General features: G+C 40.7%; 1 protein-coding gene across 5 annotated transcripts in view; it reads left to right on the top strand.

The window, feature by feature from the left end:
• The first annotated feature begins 3,832 nt into the window (after positions 1–3,832).
• The window catches only part of RBMS2 (RNA binding motif single stranded interacting protein 2), a 67,280-nt gene continuing 53,441 nt past the window's right edge, over positions 3,833–17,671 (top strand). For 4 of the 5 annotated variants that reach the window (XM_036252703.1, XM_036252704.1, XM_036252702.1 and 1 more), the window contains exon 1: positions 4,780–4,886. In XM_036252703.1, the coding sequence (XP_036108596.1) occupies positions 4,821–4,886 (66 nt within the window). In that variant the 5' untranslated portion in view covers positions 4,780–4,820. Of the gene's footprint in view, positions 3,877–4,779; positions 4,887–17,671 lie in introns of those variants that run through there. The other variant, XM_036252706.1, reaches the window with a different exon arrangement.

Raw genomic sequence — 17,671 nt, 5'->3', positions numbered from 1 at the left:
GTGTGAGATGAATAATTCTTCAGAGTTGTCTGTCTTTTTCCTTATTTTCCAGTGAGTTAAATCAAGGAGACGAGAGGCCACACTTTCCCAGTTTCTAGTTATGGCCCAATTCTGTTATTCCATCCTACATCAGAAGGGGGCAGAGGTAGGCTTTTCTTTGTTGTTTGATACATCTTTAAGTTTTCTTGCTTAAGGAAGCCTATATGTTAAACTTTCTTTTCACTTCTTTCTAAGAAATTACCTCATCTCTTTACCACGAAATAAATTCAACTGTTTGGTTTATTTCCATTACTTGGTCTTTTGGGCACACAAGTTAATCAGTGAGAGGAAAGATAATCCACAGAGAATGTTAATAACTGAAAAAAGTGTCCTTGGCCCTAATATACCTTATTCAGGTTTCTGAGCCACATTTAGAACTTCGGTAGAAAACTGGCCCTTATCTCACTGCTTTCAGACGCATGTACCACATCAACCTTGCTCCTTTTGAATGTCTGTCTAGGGTGTAGCACATCTTCAGGTAATACATTCTTTTGAGTTTTCCACCCTGATGCAGAGGGGCCAATAGTGGCATGCAAGCATCTTTCAACATACAGATCAGGGTTGGTCTAGCCAACTCCTTTACCTGAGATACTTATTGTTTGTTTTTTTTCCTGGAGAAATTACGAACCAGTCTGTATTAAATCAGAGGGACACATGTCTCTTTCCTAGAAAAGTTCCAAATAACCCTTATTTTACTTTTTCACCTCAAGACAACTCTTTGGTGTTAGACCCATAAGAACCAAGAATTTGAGAGGCATTGTAATGGGCAAAGCTGAGGGCAGGGCAAAGTAAACAAACTAGAAGAAATAGGATTCTCCTTCCTCTCATATACTTCCTGAATCTAACCATAGAACTCTACTGCCTTCTCTAGCACTTCCACAAAATTCTATAATTTTCTTTAGAAATACACTTACCAGAATAAAGAATATAGTTTTTAGCCTTGTTGGTGCTCTTTGACATAATTTACTTTTTTTTTAATCCTCACCCAAGGATATTTTCCCATTTATTTTCAGACGGAGTGGGAGGGAGGGGAAGAGAGAGAGAGAAACATCAATGTGAGAAAGACATATCAATTGGTTGCCTCCCATATGACTCCAACCAGGGCCAGGGACCAGAACGCAACCAAAGTATGTGCCCTTGACCGGAACTGAACCTGAGACTTGCTGGTCTGCGAGCCGATGTTCTAACCGCTGAGCCAAACCAGCCAGGGCAATACAAAGATTTTACTTAGAGTATTAGAGTGTTGGCCTGTGGACCACAGGGTCTCAGGTTCGATTCCCAGTCAAGAGCACATAGGTCTGGGTCATGAGGGAGACAACCAATCGATGTGTCTCTTTCACACTGATGTTTCTCTCTCTCTCTCTCTCTCTCCCTCCTTCCCTTCCACTCTAAAAAAATCAATGAAAAAATATCCTCAGATGAGGATTAACAAAAATAAAATAAAGCCCTGGCCGGTTTGGCTCAGCAGTTAGAGTGTCAGCCTGTGGTCCAGAGAGACCTGGGTTCGGTTCCCACTAAGGGCACGTGCCTTGGTTGCAGTTTGTCCCCGGCCCTGGTTGGTCGTGCAACCACTCGATGTGTCCCTTTTACATGGATGTTTCTCTCTCTCTCTTCCTCGCTCTCCCTCCCACTTTATCTGAACAAAATATGGAAAAAATGTCCTTGGGTGAGGATTAAAAATAAATAAATAAAATAAAATAAAATCTTTTTTATTGATTTTTAGATAGAGCAAAAGGCAGTGAGGGGGAGAGAGAGAGAGAGAAACATCGATGTGAAAGAGACACTTTGATTGGTTGCCTCCAGCATGCGAAGGATTGAACCTGCAACCCAGGTATGTGCGCTTGACTGGGAATAGAACCCAAGACCCTTCAATGTGCTACCGGTGCTCATATAATCTTTTGAATGTAACTAAGATACTAGTTTTTGGAAATGTTCACTTCAGATCACCAGATCTAGGTTATACAATACCCAGAAGGTACTAAGTGGGAGACAGTAGAGTAATTAATTTTAATGGAGCTAACATCTGAGAGTTTACCAAGTGCCAGTCACCTGTATATGCATTGCCTTATTTCATAGCATACAATTTTAGGAAGTAGATACTATTTATTTACTTTGTTTTACACATGAGGAAAGTAAGGTTCAGAACATGTGAGGTAATTCTCCCTGCATCTCTTGGCTTGTGAATGACGACTAAACCAGAACTTAGATTTTATTCCAAACACTAGTGTGAATATTATGTCCATTTTGCAAATGAGTGTATTAGAGATTTAACTAACTTGGCCTAAAGTCACATAAATGGTGACTAACAGTGGTGTCAGGATTTGAACTCATGTCTACTCTTTAAAACTCATGGTTTTAACTGTTTTTAGTTCTAAGATATCATTGAGCATTAAGGAATGTAGTAGGAGAACACAACACACTGAGAATATTAAATTTTTTTTTTTATCCTCACCTGAGGACATTTTTTCTTTATTTTTTGTTCAGATAGAGTGGGAAGGAGAGAGAAGAGAGAAACATTGACGTGAAAGAGACACATCAAGTGGCTGCCACCCACACGACCCAACCAGGGCCGGGGACAAACTGCAACGGAGGTACGCGCCCTTAGTGGGAACCAAACCCGGGTCTCTTTGGACCGCAGGCCAACGCTCTAACTGCTGAGCCAAACTGGCGAGGGTGAAAATATTAAAATTTTAAAACAATTAAGTTAGGTTGACTGATATTATAAATCCCATTATAAATCAGGCCTTATTTTTAAGATTTTTTTTTTTTTGTACCATATTATTAGGCTAAAGGAGAAATCATTAACTAAAGGCCGAACTAGCAAGAATACTTTGGAATATAATGAATGAGAATCTCACCCTGGCCAGTTTTCTCAGTGGTTAGAGCATCGGCCTGCGGACCAGAGAGTCCTGGGTTCAGCTCCTGGTAAGGGCACATACCTCGGTTGCAGTTTGTCTCTGGCCCTGGTTGGGTCGTGTGGGTGGCGACCAGTCAGTGTGTCTCTCTCAGATTGATGTTTCTCTCTCTCTCTTCCTCCCTCTCTCCCTCCTGCTCTATCTGAAGATAAATGCAAAAATGTCCTCAGGTGAGGATAAAAAAAAGAGAGAGAATTTCTGAGGGTAGAAAAGGAACTTAAAAAAAATATGGTATCATTGAGAGATGCCTTTATTAACTTATTTATTGCATTGGCTGCTGTGCTTCCAGTCTCTGTTGCAATTCCCACATTGAGGCTGTTCCCACCCTTCCTGTGTCCCTTGAGCTGAGCAGGCACTTCCTGTCCTATTGGAAATGAAAGTTAGAGGTTGGGGGTGTGGTACGTGCATATTTACTCTGCAGAATGTTAGTACTGTCTGTCCTATTATCATAGCAAAAAAGTGACAGGAAACCTAGAATAGAGATTGGGACTTCATTTAAGGGAGGGTTTGGGTTTAATGGTTGTGGCAAAGCAGACAGGGTTAATTTATGTCTTAAGAGAATATCCATGATGGCAGCAAGGTGGACTTAAGGACTTTGAAGGTTTTTATGTTACATCCCTGTTCCACTTGTATTGGTAGGAGTTACTGGGTATCATTCTTAAATTTTTGGTTTCCTACAAGTTTCTTTTCTTATTAAGGCTACTTCTACAGGACATTCCTTTGAAACTTAGAGGTGAGTGTTGTTGCAGCTGTGTTAGATTCTTGACTCTAAGTTTATGTTCTTTCCTAAGAACTTTGTATTTTTATTTTTTATGAAACATATGCTTTTTAAATAGTGATTTTTTTCCCTACAGCTGAGAGACAACTTGAAGCAAACATCTCAACTCTGTGAACTTCATTTTGGGCATAAATTCCAGGTTTGGTGAGTAACTCTAGTTGTTTCAGCTTCATGAACCTCGAAGATGAGGAAATAGTGGGATAGAGAGTCAAATAAGATAGTTGAAGAAACCACGAGGCAATTATATCCCAGTAAAGCCAGGGCGAAAAAAAGAAACCATTAGGTACCAAGTTTTATGACATAGTCCAGTTTGATAATTCCTTGCAAAGTATGAAGTCACACCTGGGGGACTCTGAAGAGCAGTGAGAGGCATCAGCACGACCTCAGAAGAACAGAACTGTCCAAGGACATGAAACTAGTTATCTCCCATATTCTGTTTTGCTTGTCTGTATTCTTTGGTGAGCTCTCCTGTTTTGTTTTTTTTCCTTCATGTACTAAGATCACTGTAACTATAAAGTGTGTATGGGGGTATCCTGAACTAATCTCATATATTCTTAGTATGGTTTTCTTCACTTGTTCTCCAAGGCAGTGTACCACTGGCCCCTTTAAAATCAAGCTTGAAATCTTATACCTGGTATCTAAGGGAAAATAATTCTCCTTGTCTTTTCATGAGAATCAGAACTTGTTCATAGAGGAAAGGGAATGGAGTTGAAAAGGACAGACCTAAGAACTTTTCTTTTTGCTTTAACTATTAAGCCTGTAAAAAAAAATTAAAAATAACATCTTGGGCATTAGGACCCAGTGGTAGTGCTTCATTCTTACTCTGGGTTAACTTCTCTCAGTGACGTCAACAAGCAGCCCTAGCTCATTCTTTACCCACCCCCCTCATTTCTCTCCCTCTTGCTCCTTTTCTCCCCCTTTCTCCTCCCCCTTACTTTACCCTCTCCCTCCCTCCTTTCCCCTCCTTCTCTCTCTCTCTCTCTCTTTCCCTCTCTCTCTCCCTCTCCCTCTTTCTCTCTCTCCCCCCTCTCTTCCCTCCTTGTCCCTCTCTCTCTCCTCTTTCTTAGCTCCCTAATATTAAAGAGAAAATGTTGCTATCAGTGACTTCCAGACCTGGGATTTCGACTTTTGGCTATAACAAGAACAACAAAAAGGTAGGGAAAAGTGCTTTTTTGGAATTCAGCTACTTCCTTTCTGGGGATCCGGGAGTGCTCTTGGCTATAACATTCTCCTTAAGACAGGAAAAGGATTCCTTTCTCATCTCAGCACCTCTCCCTTTTCTACCACTTTATGGCATCTTTTCTTACCTGGTTCTGAAGTTCCAGGAATTTACAGTCTTTGTATGTGAGGCCTGAGAAGGCAGGATAATTAAAAACAAGTTTTTATCTTTGAGAAATGAAGTTAGTTTGACTTCTGCTGATATACCTAATCTCCACAGGGATAATAGGTCATCTCAGACCCTGTCCCTAGCCTATCCCCCTCCAATATTATTTTATCTTTTTGATTAACTGTTTCCATTCTCCTCCACCCACCTTCCTTCCTACCCATTCCACCAGCATTATCAGGTAGCAAAATGTAGTCGATGAAATCACAACAGCTTCATCAAGAACTGGGCATACTCTTCTAGACTAGATAGAGACCCTACCCTACCCAGCCTGAAGGAAAGGAGCCTTAAGAGAAGACACACTTTAGGATTAAGGCAGAAAGGTCTGTGATTCTTTAGGTTTTGCTTCTGAGCTGGTGCTTTGAGATCTGTTGATATCCAGGCTCAGCAGGAATCCTTGGAGTCTTTAGGATTAACCTGAGACTGCCAAAGAGTTGTCTTTGCTTGGGCACATGGGCAGTTTGGAGAGAGGTGGACATCATGTCCACATTTGCCTTGGCAGTTTTTTGGCATTTCAGGGCATACAGTGCTGATTAGGAGAAACTTCATGCTGTAACAGAAAGATCCTATACCCTCTATCAGTGTTGTAACTGTTCTTTGAAGAAAAAAGATACCACAACTGGGCTGGTGTGGCTCAGTGGTTGAGCGTTGATCCATGCACCAAGAGGTTGCCAGTTCGATTCCCGGTCAGGGCACAAGCCCCGGTTGTGGGCCAAATCCCCAGTGGGGGGCATGTAGGAGGTGGCCAATTGATGTTCTCTTTCATCGATGTTTATATCTCTGTCTCCCTCTCCCCCCCAAAAAAATCAATAAAGAAAAAAAAAATTTTAAGAAAAAGAAGGTATCATAGACATTTAGAGATCTTTTGATATCTGATGGAGTGTTAGAGGGTGGGGAATGATTCCTGCTGCTTTTTCATATACCTAAAGAGACTATTACAGGTAGATTTTAAACAGAGTATGTGATCAAGGCTGTGGGTAAATGTTTAGGCCCAAAACACTTAGTGTTAGTTTATAGGTATTAGTTTATATGATATTCATTCTGTTTATATACTTAAAAAAATATGGGTCTGTGTTGGCTATTTATAATACATGCACACACATATGGATGTATGATTTTGATAGAGGGATAGTTCATCTTCCTTCCTTCCCTCCCTCCCTCCCTCCCTCCCTCCCTCCCTCCCTCCCTCCCTCCCTCCCTCCCTCTCTTTCTTTCTTTCTTTCTTTCTTTCTTTCTTTCTTTCTTTCTTTCTTTCTTTCTATATTTTATTATTATTATTTTTTTATCCTCACCCGAGGACATTTTTTTTTCCATTTTTTGTTCAGATAGAGTGGGAGAGAGAGAGAAACATCGATGCGAAAGGGACACATCGAGTGGTTGCCACCTGCACGACCCAACCAGGGCCGGGACAAACTGCAACCAAGGTACATGCCCTTAGTGGGAACCGAACCCGGGTCTCTCTGGACCGCAGGCCGACACTCTAACTGCTGAGCCAAACCGGCCAGGGCTGTCTTTATTCTTTTCAAATCTTACATAGTACTATATGAAAGTTTCCTTCCTAATTTTTTCCCTCCAATTCTCTCCAGTTAACCAGAGACATTACAAAAAAGTAAAATGAATTACAGGAATTAGTTTTTTCCTATTAGAGTTTTCACGTATTTGATGTTATCTAAAATCTCTTTTCTTAGCTCTCTACTCCCTTCCCTACTTGTAGTATAAAAAAACATTTAACCATCTTCTAATCTCTTCTTGATAACTTGTAAGGTTTGAAAAGCAATTCACAAACATTGGCAGGGGAGTAGATACATCCTAATGTATTTGTCAAGAATTCTTTGAGGTTTTACAGGTCAGTGTTATGATGACATCACTTTGTGGCTATATATATGATTCCTTGTGTGTATATGTAGGTTTGTGACTATTGGGTTTGTTTGTTTGTTTGTTTATTTTTGTTCAGATAGAGTGGGAGGGAGAGAGAGGAAGAGAGAGAAAGAGGAAAACATCAATGTGAAAGGGACATATCGAGTGGTTGCCACCTGCACGACCCAACCAGGGCTGGGGACCAACTGCAACCAAGGTACATGCCCTTAGTGGGAACCGAAACCAGGTCTCTCTGGACCGCAGGCCGACACTCTAACCACTGAGCCAAACCAGCAGGGCCTATTGAGTATATTTAAACTAAAGCATTACAACATTGCTATTTGTTTTTGTGTTGAAATTATAGGGCTTAATGTGTACATTTATCTTTTGGGGAGAGTGTTTTAAATAGATTTACTCATGTAATTTGTGCATTTTTATACCCAAGGTTAAATTTTAAAAATAAGTTTTATTAGTTTTTAGTAAATATAAGACATGCTGATTAAAAAAACAAGCAGGAAGAGATATATAAAATTAAAAGTCCTTCCTTCATGTCCTGAAGTTTATTACCCAAATCTCACCCCTCAAGGAAAATAACGGCAGCAGTTTGGTATATGTACCCTACTAGACTTTTTCTATGACAAGGTAAAGTTATAATTTTGATGTTGGCTTATTTGCCATTTCTATTAAGAACTCAGTTTCTCAAGTAGAACAAGTCTATGTAATAAAGTTCTTGGACCTGTTGAATACATTTAAGCCCTGGCTGGTTTGGCTCAGTGGTTAGAGTGTTGGCCTACAGTCCAGAGAGACCCGGGTTCAATTCCCACTAAGGGTGCGTACCTTGGTTGCAGTTTGTCCCCGGCCCTGGTTGGTTGTGTGGGTGGCAGCCACTCCATGTGTCCCTTTCACGTTGATGTTTCTTTTTCTCTCCCTCTCTCTCCCTCCCACTCTATCTGAACAAAAAATGGAAAAATGTCCTCGGGTGAGGATAAAAAAAAAAAAAGGACAAAAAAGAAAACATTAAAAAAACTGAAAACAGCCTTGGCCGGTTTGGTTCAGCAGTTAGAGCGTGGACCTGCGGCCCAGAGAGACCCGGGTTCGGTTCCCGCTAAGGGCATGTACCTCAGTGGCAGTTTGTCCCTGGCACTGGTTGGGTCATGCGGGTGGCAGCCACTTGATGTGTACCTTTCACGTCGATGTTTTTCTCTCTCTCTCCTCTCTCCCCCTCCCACTCTATCTGAACAAAAAAAAATGGGAAAATGTCCTCTGGTGAGGATAAAAAATTAAAAAAAATTAAAAACTGAAAACAGTCAAACTCAAAATTTCTGGAAAGGTACAGATTAAAATATGTGCTTTAAACAAAAACACACACAGACCAATGGAACAGAATTGAGAGCCCAGAAATAAACCCACATGTTTATGGGCAACTAATTTATAATAAAGGAGCCAAGAATATACAGTGGAGAAAGGAAATTCTCTTCAATAAATGGTGTTGGGAAAACTGGACAGCCATATGCAAAAGAATAAAACTAGACCACTGTCTTCTAGCACATACAAAAATTAACTCAAAATTGATTAAAGACTTGAATGTGAGAACTGAAACAATAAAATACATAGAAGAAAACATAGGTACTAAACTTCTGGACATTGGTTACAGTGGTGTTTTTGGAATTTGACTCCAAAGGCAAAGAAAACAAAAGCAAAAATAAATGAATGGGACTCCATTGAATAAAAAAGCTTCTACACAGCAGAGGAAACCATCAAAAAAACAAAAAGGCAACCATCCAAATGGAAGAATGTTTTTGTGTGTGGGGAGAAGATATTTGCAAGTGATACTTCCAATAAGAACTTAATACCAAAATGTTTGAAGAACTCATACAACTCAACAACAACAAAAAACAAATAATCTGAATAAAAAACAGGCAGAGGTTCTGGATAGTTTTCCAAGGAAGACATATCGATAGCCAACAGACATATGAAAGATGTTCAATACCACTAATTATTAGGGAAATGCAAATCAAGACAACAAATGTGTAATTCCTAATAAAAGCAGATTTTTTTTCTCAGGATGTGTTGAATAGCCATTCCTTTCTTTGGAATTAAAATAGTCACAGAAGCCCTGGCCGGTTTGGCTCAGCGGTTAGAGCGTCGGCCTGCGGTCCTGAGAGACCCGGGTTCGGTTTCCGCTAGGGGCGTGTACCTTGGTTGCAGTTTGTCCCCTGCCCTGGTCGGTCATGCGGGTGGCAGCCACTCGATGTGTTCCTTTCACATCGATGTTTCTCTCTCTCTCTCCGTTCCTCTCTCTCCCTCCCACTCTATCTGAGCAAAGAATGGAAAGGTGTCCTCGGGTGAGGATAAAAAAAAAGAAATTAAAAAAAAAAAAGTCACAGAAGGGGGAAAATGTGGATTTCAAAGAGAGATTCTGTAAAATATATAGCCCTGGCCAGTTTGGCTCAGCCGTTAGAGTGTTGGCCTGTGGAGTCAAGGGTTCGATTCTGGTCAAGGGCCCATACCTCTGTTTCAGTAGGTCCCAGACCTGGTGGTGGTGGGGGGGGTCCTGTGGGAGGCAACTAGCCAAAGTCTCTTTGTCTCTCTCTCTCTTCATCCCTTCCTCCCTTTCTTCCCCTTCCTACTCTGTCTGAAGATAGATGAAAAAATATTCTCGGGTGAGAATTAAAAATAATAATAATAACGTGGTACATTAAAAAAAAATCTATTTTAATGGCCTTCAATTCTTGGTTCATTTTTTTAAAAAGCCTGAAGTAAAAAGATCTGTGTTCTAGGGCCTCAACACTTTCTTCAGAGTTGCCTCAGTATAGAGATTTGAATGTAGGTGAGAATGAAAGAGGAAATGTTGGGGACTAAAGGAATTTCAGACTTGTAAAGAGCTTAACCACGCCTTCCCTGACATCATCTTCCTGGCATGTGTTATTATAATTTAACTCCTCAGAGCATCAACAATCATTTCCTTTGGAAAAAAAAGAAAAGGGACAGGGATAATTTGCCTTTCCCAACCTATTTTGCATAAATTTCTATTTTCATATTGATCATATTGAAAACCAGTGGAGGAGGGGATGATAAGAGTAACACTCACTAGTGGGCTGTGCCAGATCTTTACTCTTTTAGATGCTTGAGTTACCTGACATTTTTAGTATTTACTCAGGAGAGAAGAAAGAGAGAAACAATACTATATTATTTATAGTTCTAACAAGGAGAGGGAAATATTTTGTGTTTACTACATTTTCATCTAGTTTCCATCAAATTAAACTTAGTAGAACTGTAGACTAAGAAGTTTTAGTTTTAGTCCGGCCACTGTGGTTCAGTGGTTGAGCGTCAACCTGTGCACCAAGAGGTTGACGGTTTGATTCCTGGTCAGGACACATGCCCAAGTTGTGGGCCCAATGCTCAGTTGGGGGCATGCAGGAGGCAGCCAATTTATGTTTCTATCTCTCTTTCCCTCTCACTTCCTCTTTGTCTAAAAATCAATAAAGGAAAAAAATTTTTAAAAAGAACTTTTAGTTTTAACATCTCTTGACTGGGGACAGCTATTAGTTCTGTTATCAGTAATAATATTAACTCAGTTGGTTAAAGTTTAGTGATATTAATGTGTTTCCATTGATCCTTTCCTGTTTTTGCACTACTATACTAATTTATGGTATCATTACAGATTATCTTTATTTGATAATAAACATCTAGCATGATCTCCTTGCCTCCTATTTCTCTCTCCCTACTTCTTGCCCCCAGGTAATTTTATATCTGCTGCCAGAACAATATTCCAACATTCCAATAGTCTAATCCTAAGCATTTTTGTTGTTGTTGTTGTTCGTGCCCCCAGCGGGAACCGAACCCCGGACTCTCCGGTCTGCAGGCCGATGCTCCAACCGCTGAGCCAAACCGGCCCAGGGCTCCTAAACATTTTTGTATAAAAACTTTTAATGGCTATATATTACCTGCTAAACAAAGTTCAAATCCTTAGCCCAGTACACTATTTATCAGACCTTTCCTTATCTTCCCCACCTCCTCCTATTGACTACAAAAACCAGTATCAACTAGTGTTTCTTCACCAGAAAGGATTTATCCAGGAAAAGAAAGTATTGCAACCCAGTACATGCAGACATGGCAAGCTACCTGCCCTGTGTGCCAAGATGGAGAGGTACTTACAAAGGGGAAAAAGGAAGTTAAGAAAAGAGGCAATTAAAACAACAGAGCTATGGGGGTGGGGGATGGAGTTAGGAGGGTGATGCAGAAAGAATCTTGGAGCCCAGCAATGGGACATGTTGATAGTGACCGTGGGCTATAGGGCACTGCTCTGTAAAATGTTTCATTATCTGAAAGGTGGGGGGTAAAAACAAAACAAAACAGTAGTGCTTCATTTAAACAGAGTTCTTCCTGTAGGGTTCTCTTGATGCCATAGAATGTAAGAACTCCTCTCATAAGCCCAACTCCACCCACAGATCCTCCCAACTAATCATGTTCACTGAAGTCTCAGTCATAATCTTTTTTTCAGTCATAATATTTATCACTTCCCATGATTCCATTATATTCACTCTGCTTTAGCCAGTTGTGTTACCTATAGTTCCCTGGATATACCCTTTGATTGTTGGTTTACATGTCTCATTCTGTTACTGGAAAGGGGACCTGTCCCTTGGCGGGTTAACCTAGGGACAGCCAGTAGTGTGTAGGTTTTTGTCTTTGTGCAGAAGAAGTTTCACAACATGAGTCCAAGTGAATTTTGGAGGACATTTATTAAAGCTGGGACAGTGAAACTAGAAAGGGCTGGAGAAATGAGCCTAGGTTGGTCTACTTTGGCTCACTAAGAGGACAGAGAAAAGGGGGCCTTGAGGACAGGTTCAGGGGGTTTTCCTGGGATGAACTGCCACTGCCCATTGCTACCCTGGTTGCGTGCTTGTGGGGAAAGAAAAGGGGGGGGTGCTTCTGGGAAGGACAGTCTGCGCTGGGTCCTTAGTCTTGAGGCTTTTATTTCTCTCTTGCAGGTAAGAATCTTAGGGGAGGTCTCAGGGGAGGGTTTCGACAGAATATTCGACAGTGTGCTCCTTCAGGGTGGTGGTTCTCATTGATTGGTCAGTGTCAGGGTGGTCCTTAGTCATTGCAGCTGGTCCTGTGTTGCCTACCTGGTTTTGCTGCTTCTCTGGGTCTGGAGCTGAAATACAACTGAGGCCTACATTTTTTTCTAGGGAGGCGACCTTCTGTATCTGCTGTAAATTGCTGTCAGTTTGTTCAGTGATCTGTCTCACTTTCCCTACTCTACTTGTCCTGGCTTACTGGCCTGTGTTAATTCCATAAGAAAATATGCTGTAAAACAGAAAAATATAGATAAGAAACAGTACAGGGAAAATAAAGATTAGAATAGGAGGTCAGTTGGAATTACATGCAAACATACAAACCATAGTTTTATCCTGAAGGATGAAGACTGAAGAATAGTCATTGATTTTGTCAGTGTAGAGGTGGTTGGTGACTTTGACAAATATCTTCAGAGTAGGGAGCAGAAAGTAAGATTGGAATGGGCTGATGAGTGAAACAAGGTAAGAAAGTATACATGGTATATATATATATATAAAGCAATCTTTTAAGAACTTTTATTAAGATGGACTAAAAATCTGAACAGATATTTCTCCAAAGAAGATCAATAGATTTATAATCAAAGAAGATTATAGCCTCTAGAATGGTTATAATAAAACAGGTAATAATATAGAATAATTGGACTCTTCATACACTGCTTGTGGAAATGTAAAGTGGTGTGGCTTCTTTGGAAAACAGTTTGGCATTTCCTTAAAAGGTTAAACACACTCCTAGGTATATACCCAAGAGAAATTAAAATATATGTCCAGGGGCATGCTGGGAGTGATGCCAGAGAGCAGTGAGGAGGTCACCAAGGAGCGGGAAACAGCAGCCGATGGTCCCACAGAGGCCTGATTGCTGAGACATTTGGCCAACAGGAAAATTTGAATGATTCTAGGCAGCAATCACTGTTCTTCATCACACCTCTGGATTTACAGAAACTGTGTGCTGTCAGGATAATATTGCTAATGGGGTGACGGATACTGAGATTAGGAATACACAAATGAAGATGTGCAGGCAGTCGCTGTTTTTACACCAAACTATTCTTGCATCATCTGTACCTGGAATATTTAGCCAAATTTGGGTGGCGATGGTGAAACCATTTTATAAAGCTGGAAAACTTAATGCCTATGTTGAAAACTATAGAGCTAAGGTGGAGGCACCACAAAGAGTAATTCCTGTAATTCTTCAAAACTGCCTTTCATATTCACTCATGGCTAGACTTGCTGCAGCCTGGAATAAAACTGGCCATCTCTTGGTGTAATAAAAATAAATAAATAAATAAATATCCACCCCAAAACCTGTATTTCGATATTCATAGCAGCATTGTTTATGATAGTCCAAAAGTAGAAACCACCCAAATATTCCTCAAGTGATGAATGGATAAATAAAATGTTACATATACATATACAATGGAATTTGGAATTTTATTCAACAATAAAAAGAAATTGAATATTGATACATTCTACAAAATGGACAACCTTGAAAACATACTGGTGAAAGAAGCCATCCACAAAAAAACACACATTTTATACTTTCATTTATGTGAAACATCCAGAATAGGCAAATTTACAGAGACAGAAAGCAGATTAATGGGAAGAGGGCTGGTTGGGGAAAAATGGGGAGTGACTGGTAATGGGTATTGGGTTTCTTTTTAGGATAATGAAAATGTTAAAAAAAATTTAAATATGTTTTTATTGATTTTAGAGAGAGAAGAAGGGAGAAGGAGAGAGAGAGAGAAACATTCATCGGCTGCCTCCTGCAGGCCCCCTACTGAGGACTGAGCCTGCAACCTGGGCATGTGTCCTGACCGGGAATCAAACCCACAACCTCTCAGGCTCATGGGATAATGCTCAATCAACTGAGCTACACTGGCCAGGATGAAAATGTTCTAAAATTTGTGGTAATGGTTGCATAACTTGGTGATCTAAATACCATTGATCTATACTTAAAATGGGTTAATTACATGGTATATAAATTATATATCAATAAAATTATTTTTAAAAAGATGGGGAACAGAGAAATGAGGTAAAGGTTGGCAGAGGTTGGGGGTGGTATTGAGAGAATCTTCTTTCTTTCTTTTTTTTTTTTTTTTGGTACATGCCCCTAGCAGGAACTGAACCCGGACTCTCTAGCCTGCAGGCCGATGCTCCAACTGCTGAGCCAAACTGGCCAGGGCGAGAGAATTTTCCTAAAGATGGGTGATATGGGAGCCAAAGTGTAAAAAGAATTATGATGAGTTTTACTTATTTTCCAAATATATATGTATATATTCCTGTCTCTCCCACTCTCTGATCCTTTTGTTGATGTGCCTTCTGTATTCAGTCTCTGATCCTTTTGTTGTTACTTCCTTTTGGAATGGCCTTTCTGTTCATTTGTTCATTCCACCCACATTCATTAAATAGCTACAACACGTTAGACCTTGTGGCCAGGCATGATTGTGGCCCTTTAAGAGCTCACCGTCAAAATTGTCTTTCAAAGCCCTGTCTATCCCTTTAAGTTCAGCTGAAATGTTACCTTTTCAATAAAGCATCTCCAAAATCCCCTCCCAACCCCAAAGGGGACCTTTTCTCCATGCCTCCGTAATACTTTGTACTTCATATAAGGTATTTATATATTTTTTGCATTGTATGAGAATTATTCAGATGATTGTTTTATCTTCATTACTGTAGTGTAAACTCTGTAAAGGTTATTCAGTTTATTACCCTCCAAAACACCCGATAGAGCATCTTCAGCCTATATAGTAGTAGTTACTTAAAAAAAATTTTTTTTTTTATTGATTTTAGAGAGAGATGAAGGGAGAAGGAGAGACAGATAGAAATATCAACGAGAGAGAACATCAACTGGCCGCCTCCTGCATGCCCCACACTGAGGATTTGGCCCAAACCTGGGCATGTGCCCTGACCAGGAATTGAACCAGTGACCTCTTGGTGCATGGGTCGATGCTCAACCACTGAGCCTCACCAGCCAGGCTAGTAGTTACTTTTATAATATATCCTGACCTGGCCTGAGTGGCTCAGTTGACTGGGCGTTGTCACATACACCAAAAGGTTACATATGCCTGGGGTGTGCAGGAGGCAGCCAATCAATGTTTCACTCCCACATCAATGTTTCTCTCTCTACCCCCTTCCTTTCTAAAAATCGATATCCTCATAAATGTAATTCAGCTAATGTTAGGCATTAAATTAAGGTTAAGCAAAGGAAGACAGTATTATGTTCTATACACATTATGAAATGTGGAGTTAGAGTTGAGTTTATTTTATTTAATTAATTTTTAAAAATCCTCACCTGAGGATAGTTTTACATTTATCTTCAGACAGAGTTGGGGGGAGAGGGAGAGAGAAACATCCATGTAAGAGAGACACATTAATTGCCATCTGCACGACCCCAGCCGGGGCTGGGGATGAACCGCAACGGAGGTATGGGCCCTCGGCTGGAATCAAACTGGGACTCTTTGGTCTGCCGGCTGACGCTCTAACCACTGAGCAAAACCGGGTAGGGCTAGAGCTGAGTTTAAATGTGGCTTTTGTGCCCTGGCTGGTTTGGCTCAGCGGTTAGAGCATTGGCCCGTGGACCAGAGAGTGCTGGGTTCAGCTCCCACTAAGGGCATGTACCTCCATTGCAGTTTGTCCCCGGCCCCGGTTGGGGTCATGTGGGTGGCAGCCAATCGATGTGTCTCTCTCACATCGATGCTTCTCTCTCTCTCTTCCTTCCTCTCTCCCTCCTGCTCCATCTGAAGATAAATGCAAGAATATCCTCGGGTGAAGATACAAAAATAAGTAAATAAATGTGGCTTTTGTCACTTAAAAGCTGTGTGACCTATTTCCAAATTTCTTAGACTCTCTGACCTTGAATTCTTCATTTTAAAGTACTGATATACTTTATTGGATTATTTTGAGGATCAGTAATATTTTTCTTTTAATATGTTTTTATTGATTTGAGAGAGAGAGAGAGAGACATCAATGTGAGAAACAACTATTGGTTGCCTCCCATTCATGCCCTGACCAGGAATTGAACCCACAACCTTTTGGTGTACAAGATGACACTCCAGCCCTGGCCAGTTTGGCTCAGCGGTTAGAGCGTCGGCCTGCGGTCTGGAGAGACCCGGGTTCGGTTCCCGCTAAGGGCGCGTACTTCGGTTGCAGTCTGTCCCCGGCCCTGGTTGGTCGTGCGGGTGGCAGCCACTCGATGTGTCCCTTCATGTCGATGTTTCTCTCTCTCTCTCTCTTCCTCTCTCTCCCTCCCACTCTATCTGTACAAAAAATGGAAAAATATCCTCGGGTGAGGATAAAAAAAAAAAAAGATGACACTCCAACCAACTGCCAGGTGACTTTTATATTCTTTTTTTGTTTTAATCATCATCTGAAGATACGTTTTAAATTGATTTTAGAGAGAGAGGGAGGGAGAGGGAGAAAGAAAGAAACATTGATGTGAGAAAGAAACATTGATCATTTGCCTCCTGTATGTACCTTGACTGGGATTGAACTTGCAACCTAGGTATGTGCCCTGACTGGGAATCAGACCCCTGACCCTTTGGTGCTCGGGACAGTGCTCTAACCAACTGAAACACACTGGCCAGTGCAGACTTTCATATTCTTTTTTTTTCTCCCCACCTGAGGACATTTTTGCATTTATCTTCAAATAGAGTGGGAGGGAGAGAGGGAGGAAGAGAGAGAGAGAGAAACATTGATGTGAGAGAGACACATCGACTGGCTGCCACCCACATGACCCCAACTGGGGCTGGGGACAAACTGCAACCGAGGTATGTGACCTTAGCGGGAACCGAACCCAGATTTCTCTGGTCTGCAGGCTGACGCTCTAACCGCTGAGCCAAACCGGCTAGGACCAGACTTTCATATTCTTGAATGGTCAGTTCTTAACCCTCATCTTACTTATACTATTGTCAACACTTGATAGAGTTGATTATGCTATTCCTTGAAACACTTTCTTGACTGGATTTACAAAACACCATACTCTCCTGTTCCTCTAGTTATTTATGGCTTCTCTTCAGGCTCCTTTCCTTGTAATTTTCCTGATATGTAAACCTTGTAGATTCAGTCCTTGAGTTTTTCTGTCTACACGTCTGCCTTCATAATTTTATTCAGTCTTGTAGCTTTAAATGTCAACCATATGATGACAACTCTCAAATTATATTTTCAACCTGGACCTGCCCTCCTGCTTCCCAGACTCATATATCTGATATCACATTTGACATCACCATTTAGATATTATGAGACATTGGAAATTTAACATGTTTAAAACAGAGTTCCTGCCTGCTTTCTGTCTCTCTACCAAAACTGTCCTCACTGTCGTCTTCATCTAAGTAAATGCTAGCTTCTGTCTTCCAGGTACTCAGGCCAAAAACCTTGACTTACCTGTAATACTAGTACCTACTTTATTGGTACATAGTTAATGATCATTAAGGTTAGCAATTCTAACTAAAATTACCAATGGAAGACATGATTCCATTCTCTTTATTCCTATTTGCATATAAACAAGTTTACAGTTTCTTTCATCTTACAAAAAAAAAAAAGAAAAACCTGTTTTTTGTTGTTGTTTTTGTTAATCCTCACCCAACGATATTTTTTCCATTGATTTTTTTTTTTTTTTTAAAGAGAGTGG

Source organism: Molossus molossus, unplaced genomic scaffold (genome assembly GCF_014108415.1).
Source record: "Molossus molossus isolate mMolMol1 unplaced genomic scaffold, mMolMol1.p scaffold_m16_p_10, whole genome shotgun sequence".
Lineage (NCBI taxonomy): Eukaryota > Metazoa > Chordata > Mammalia > Chiroptera > Molossidae > Molossus > Molossus molossus.
Note: the sequence above shows the minus strand (reverse complement) of the source record. Positions and strands in the feature narration are given on the sequence as shown.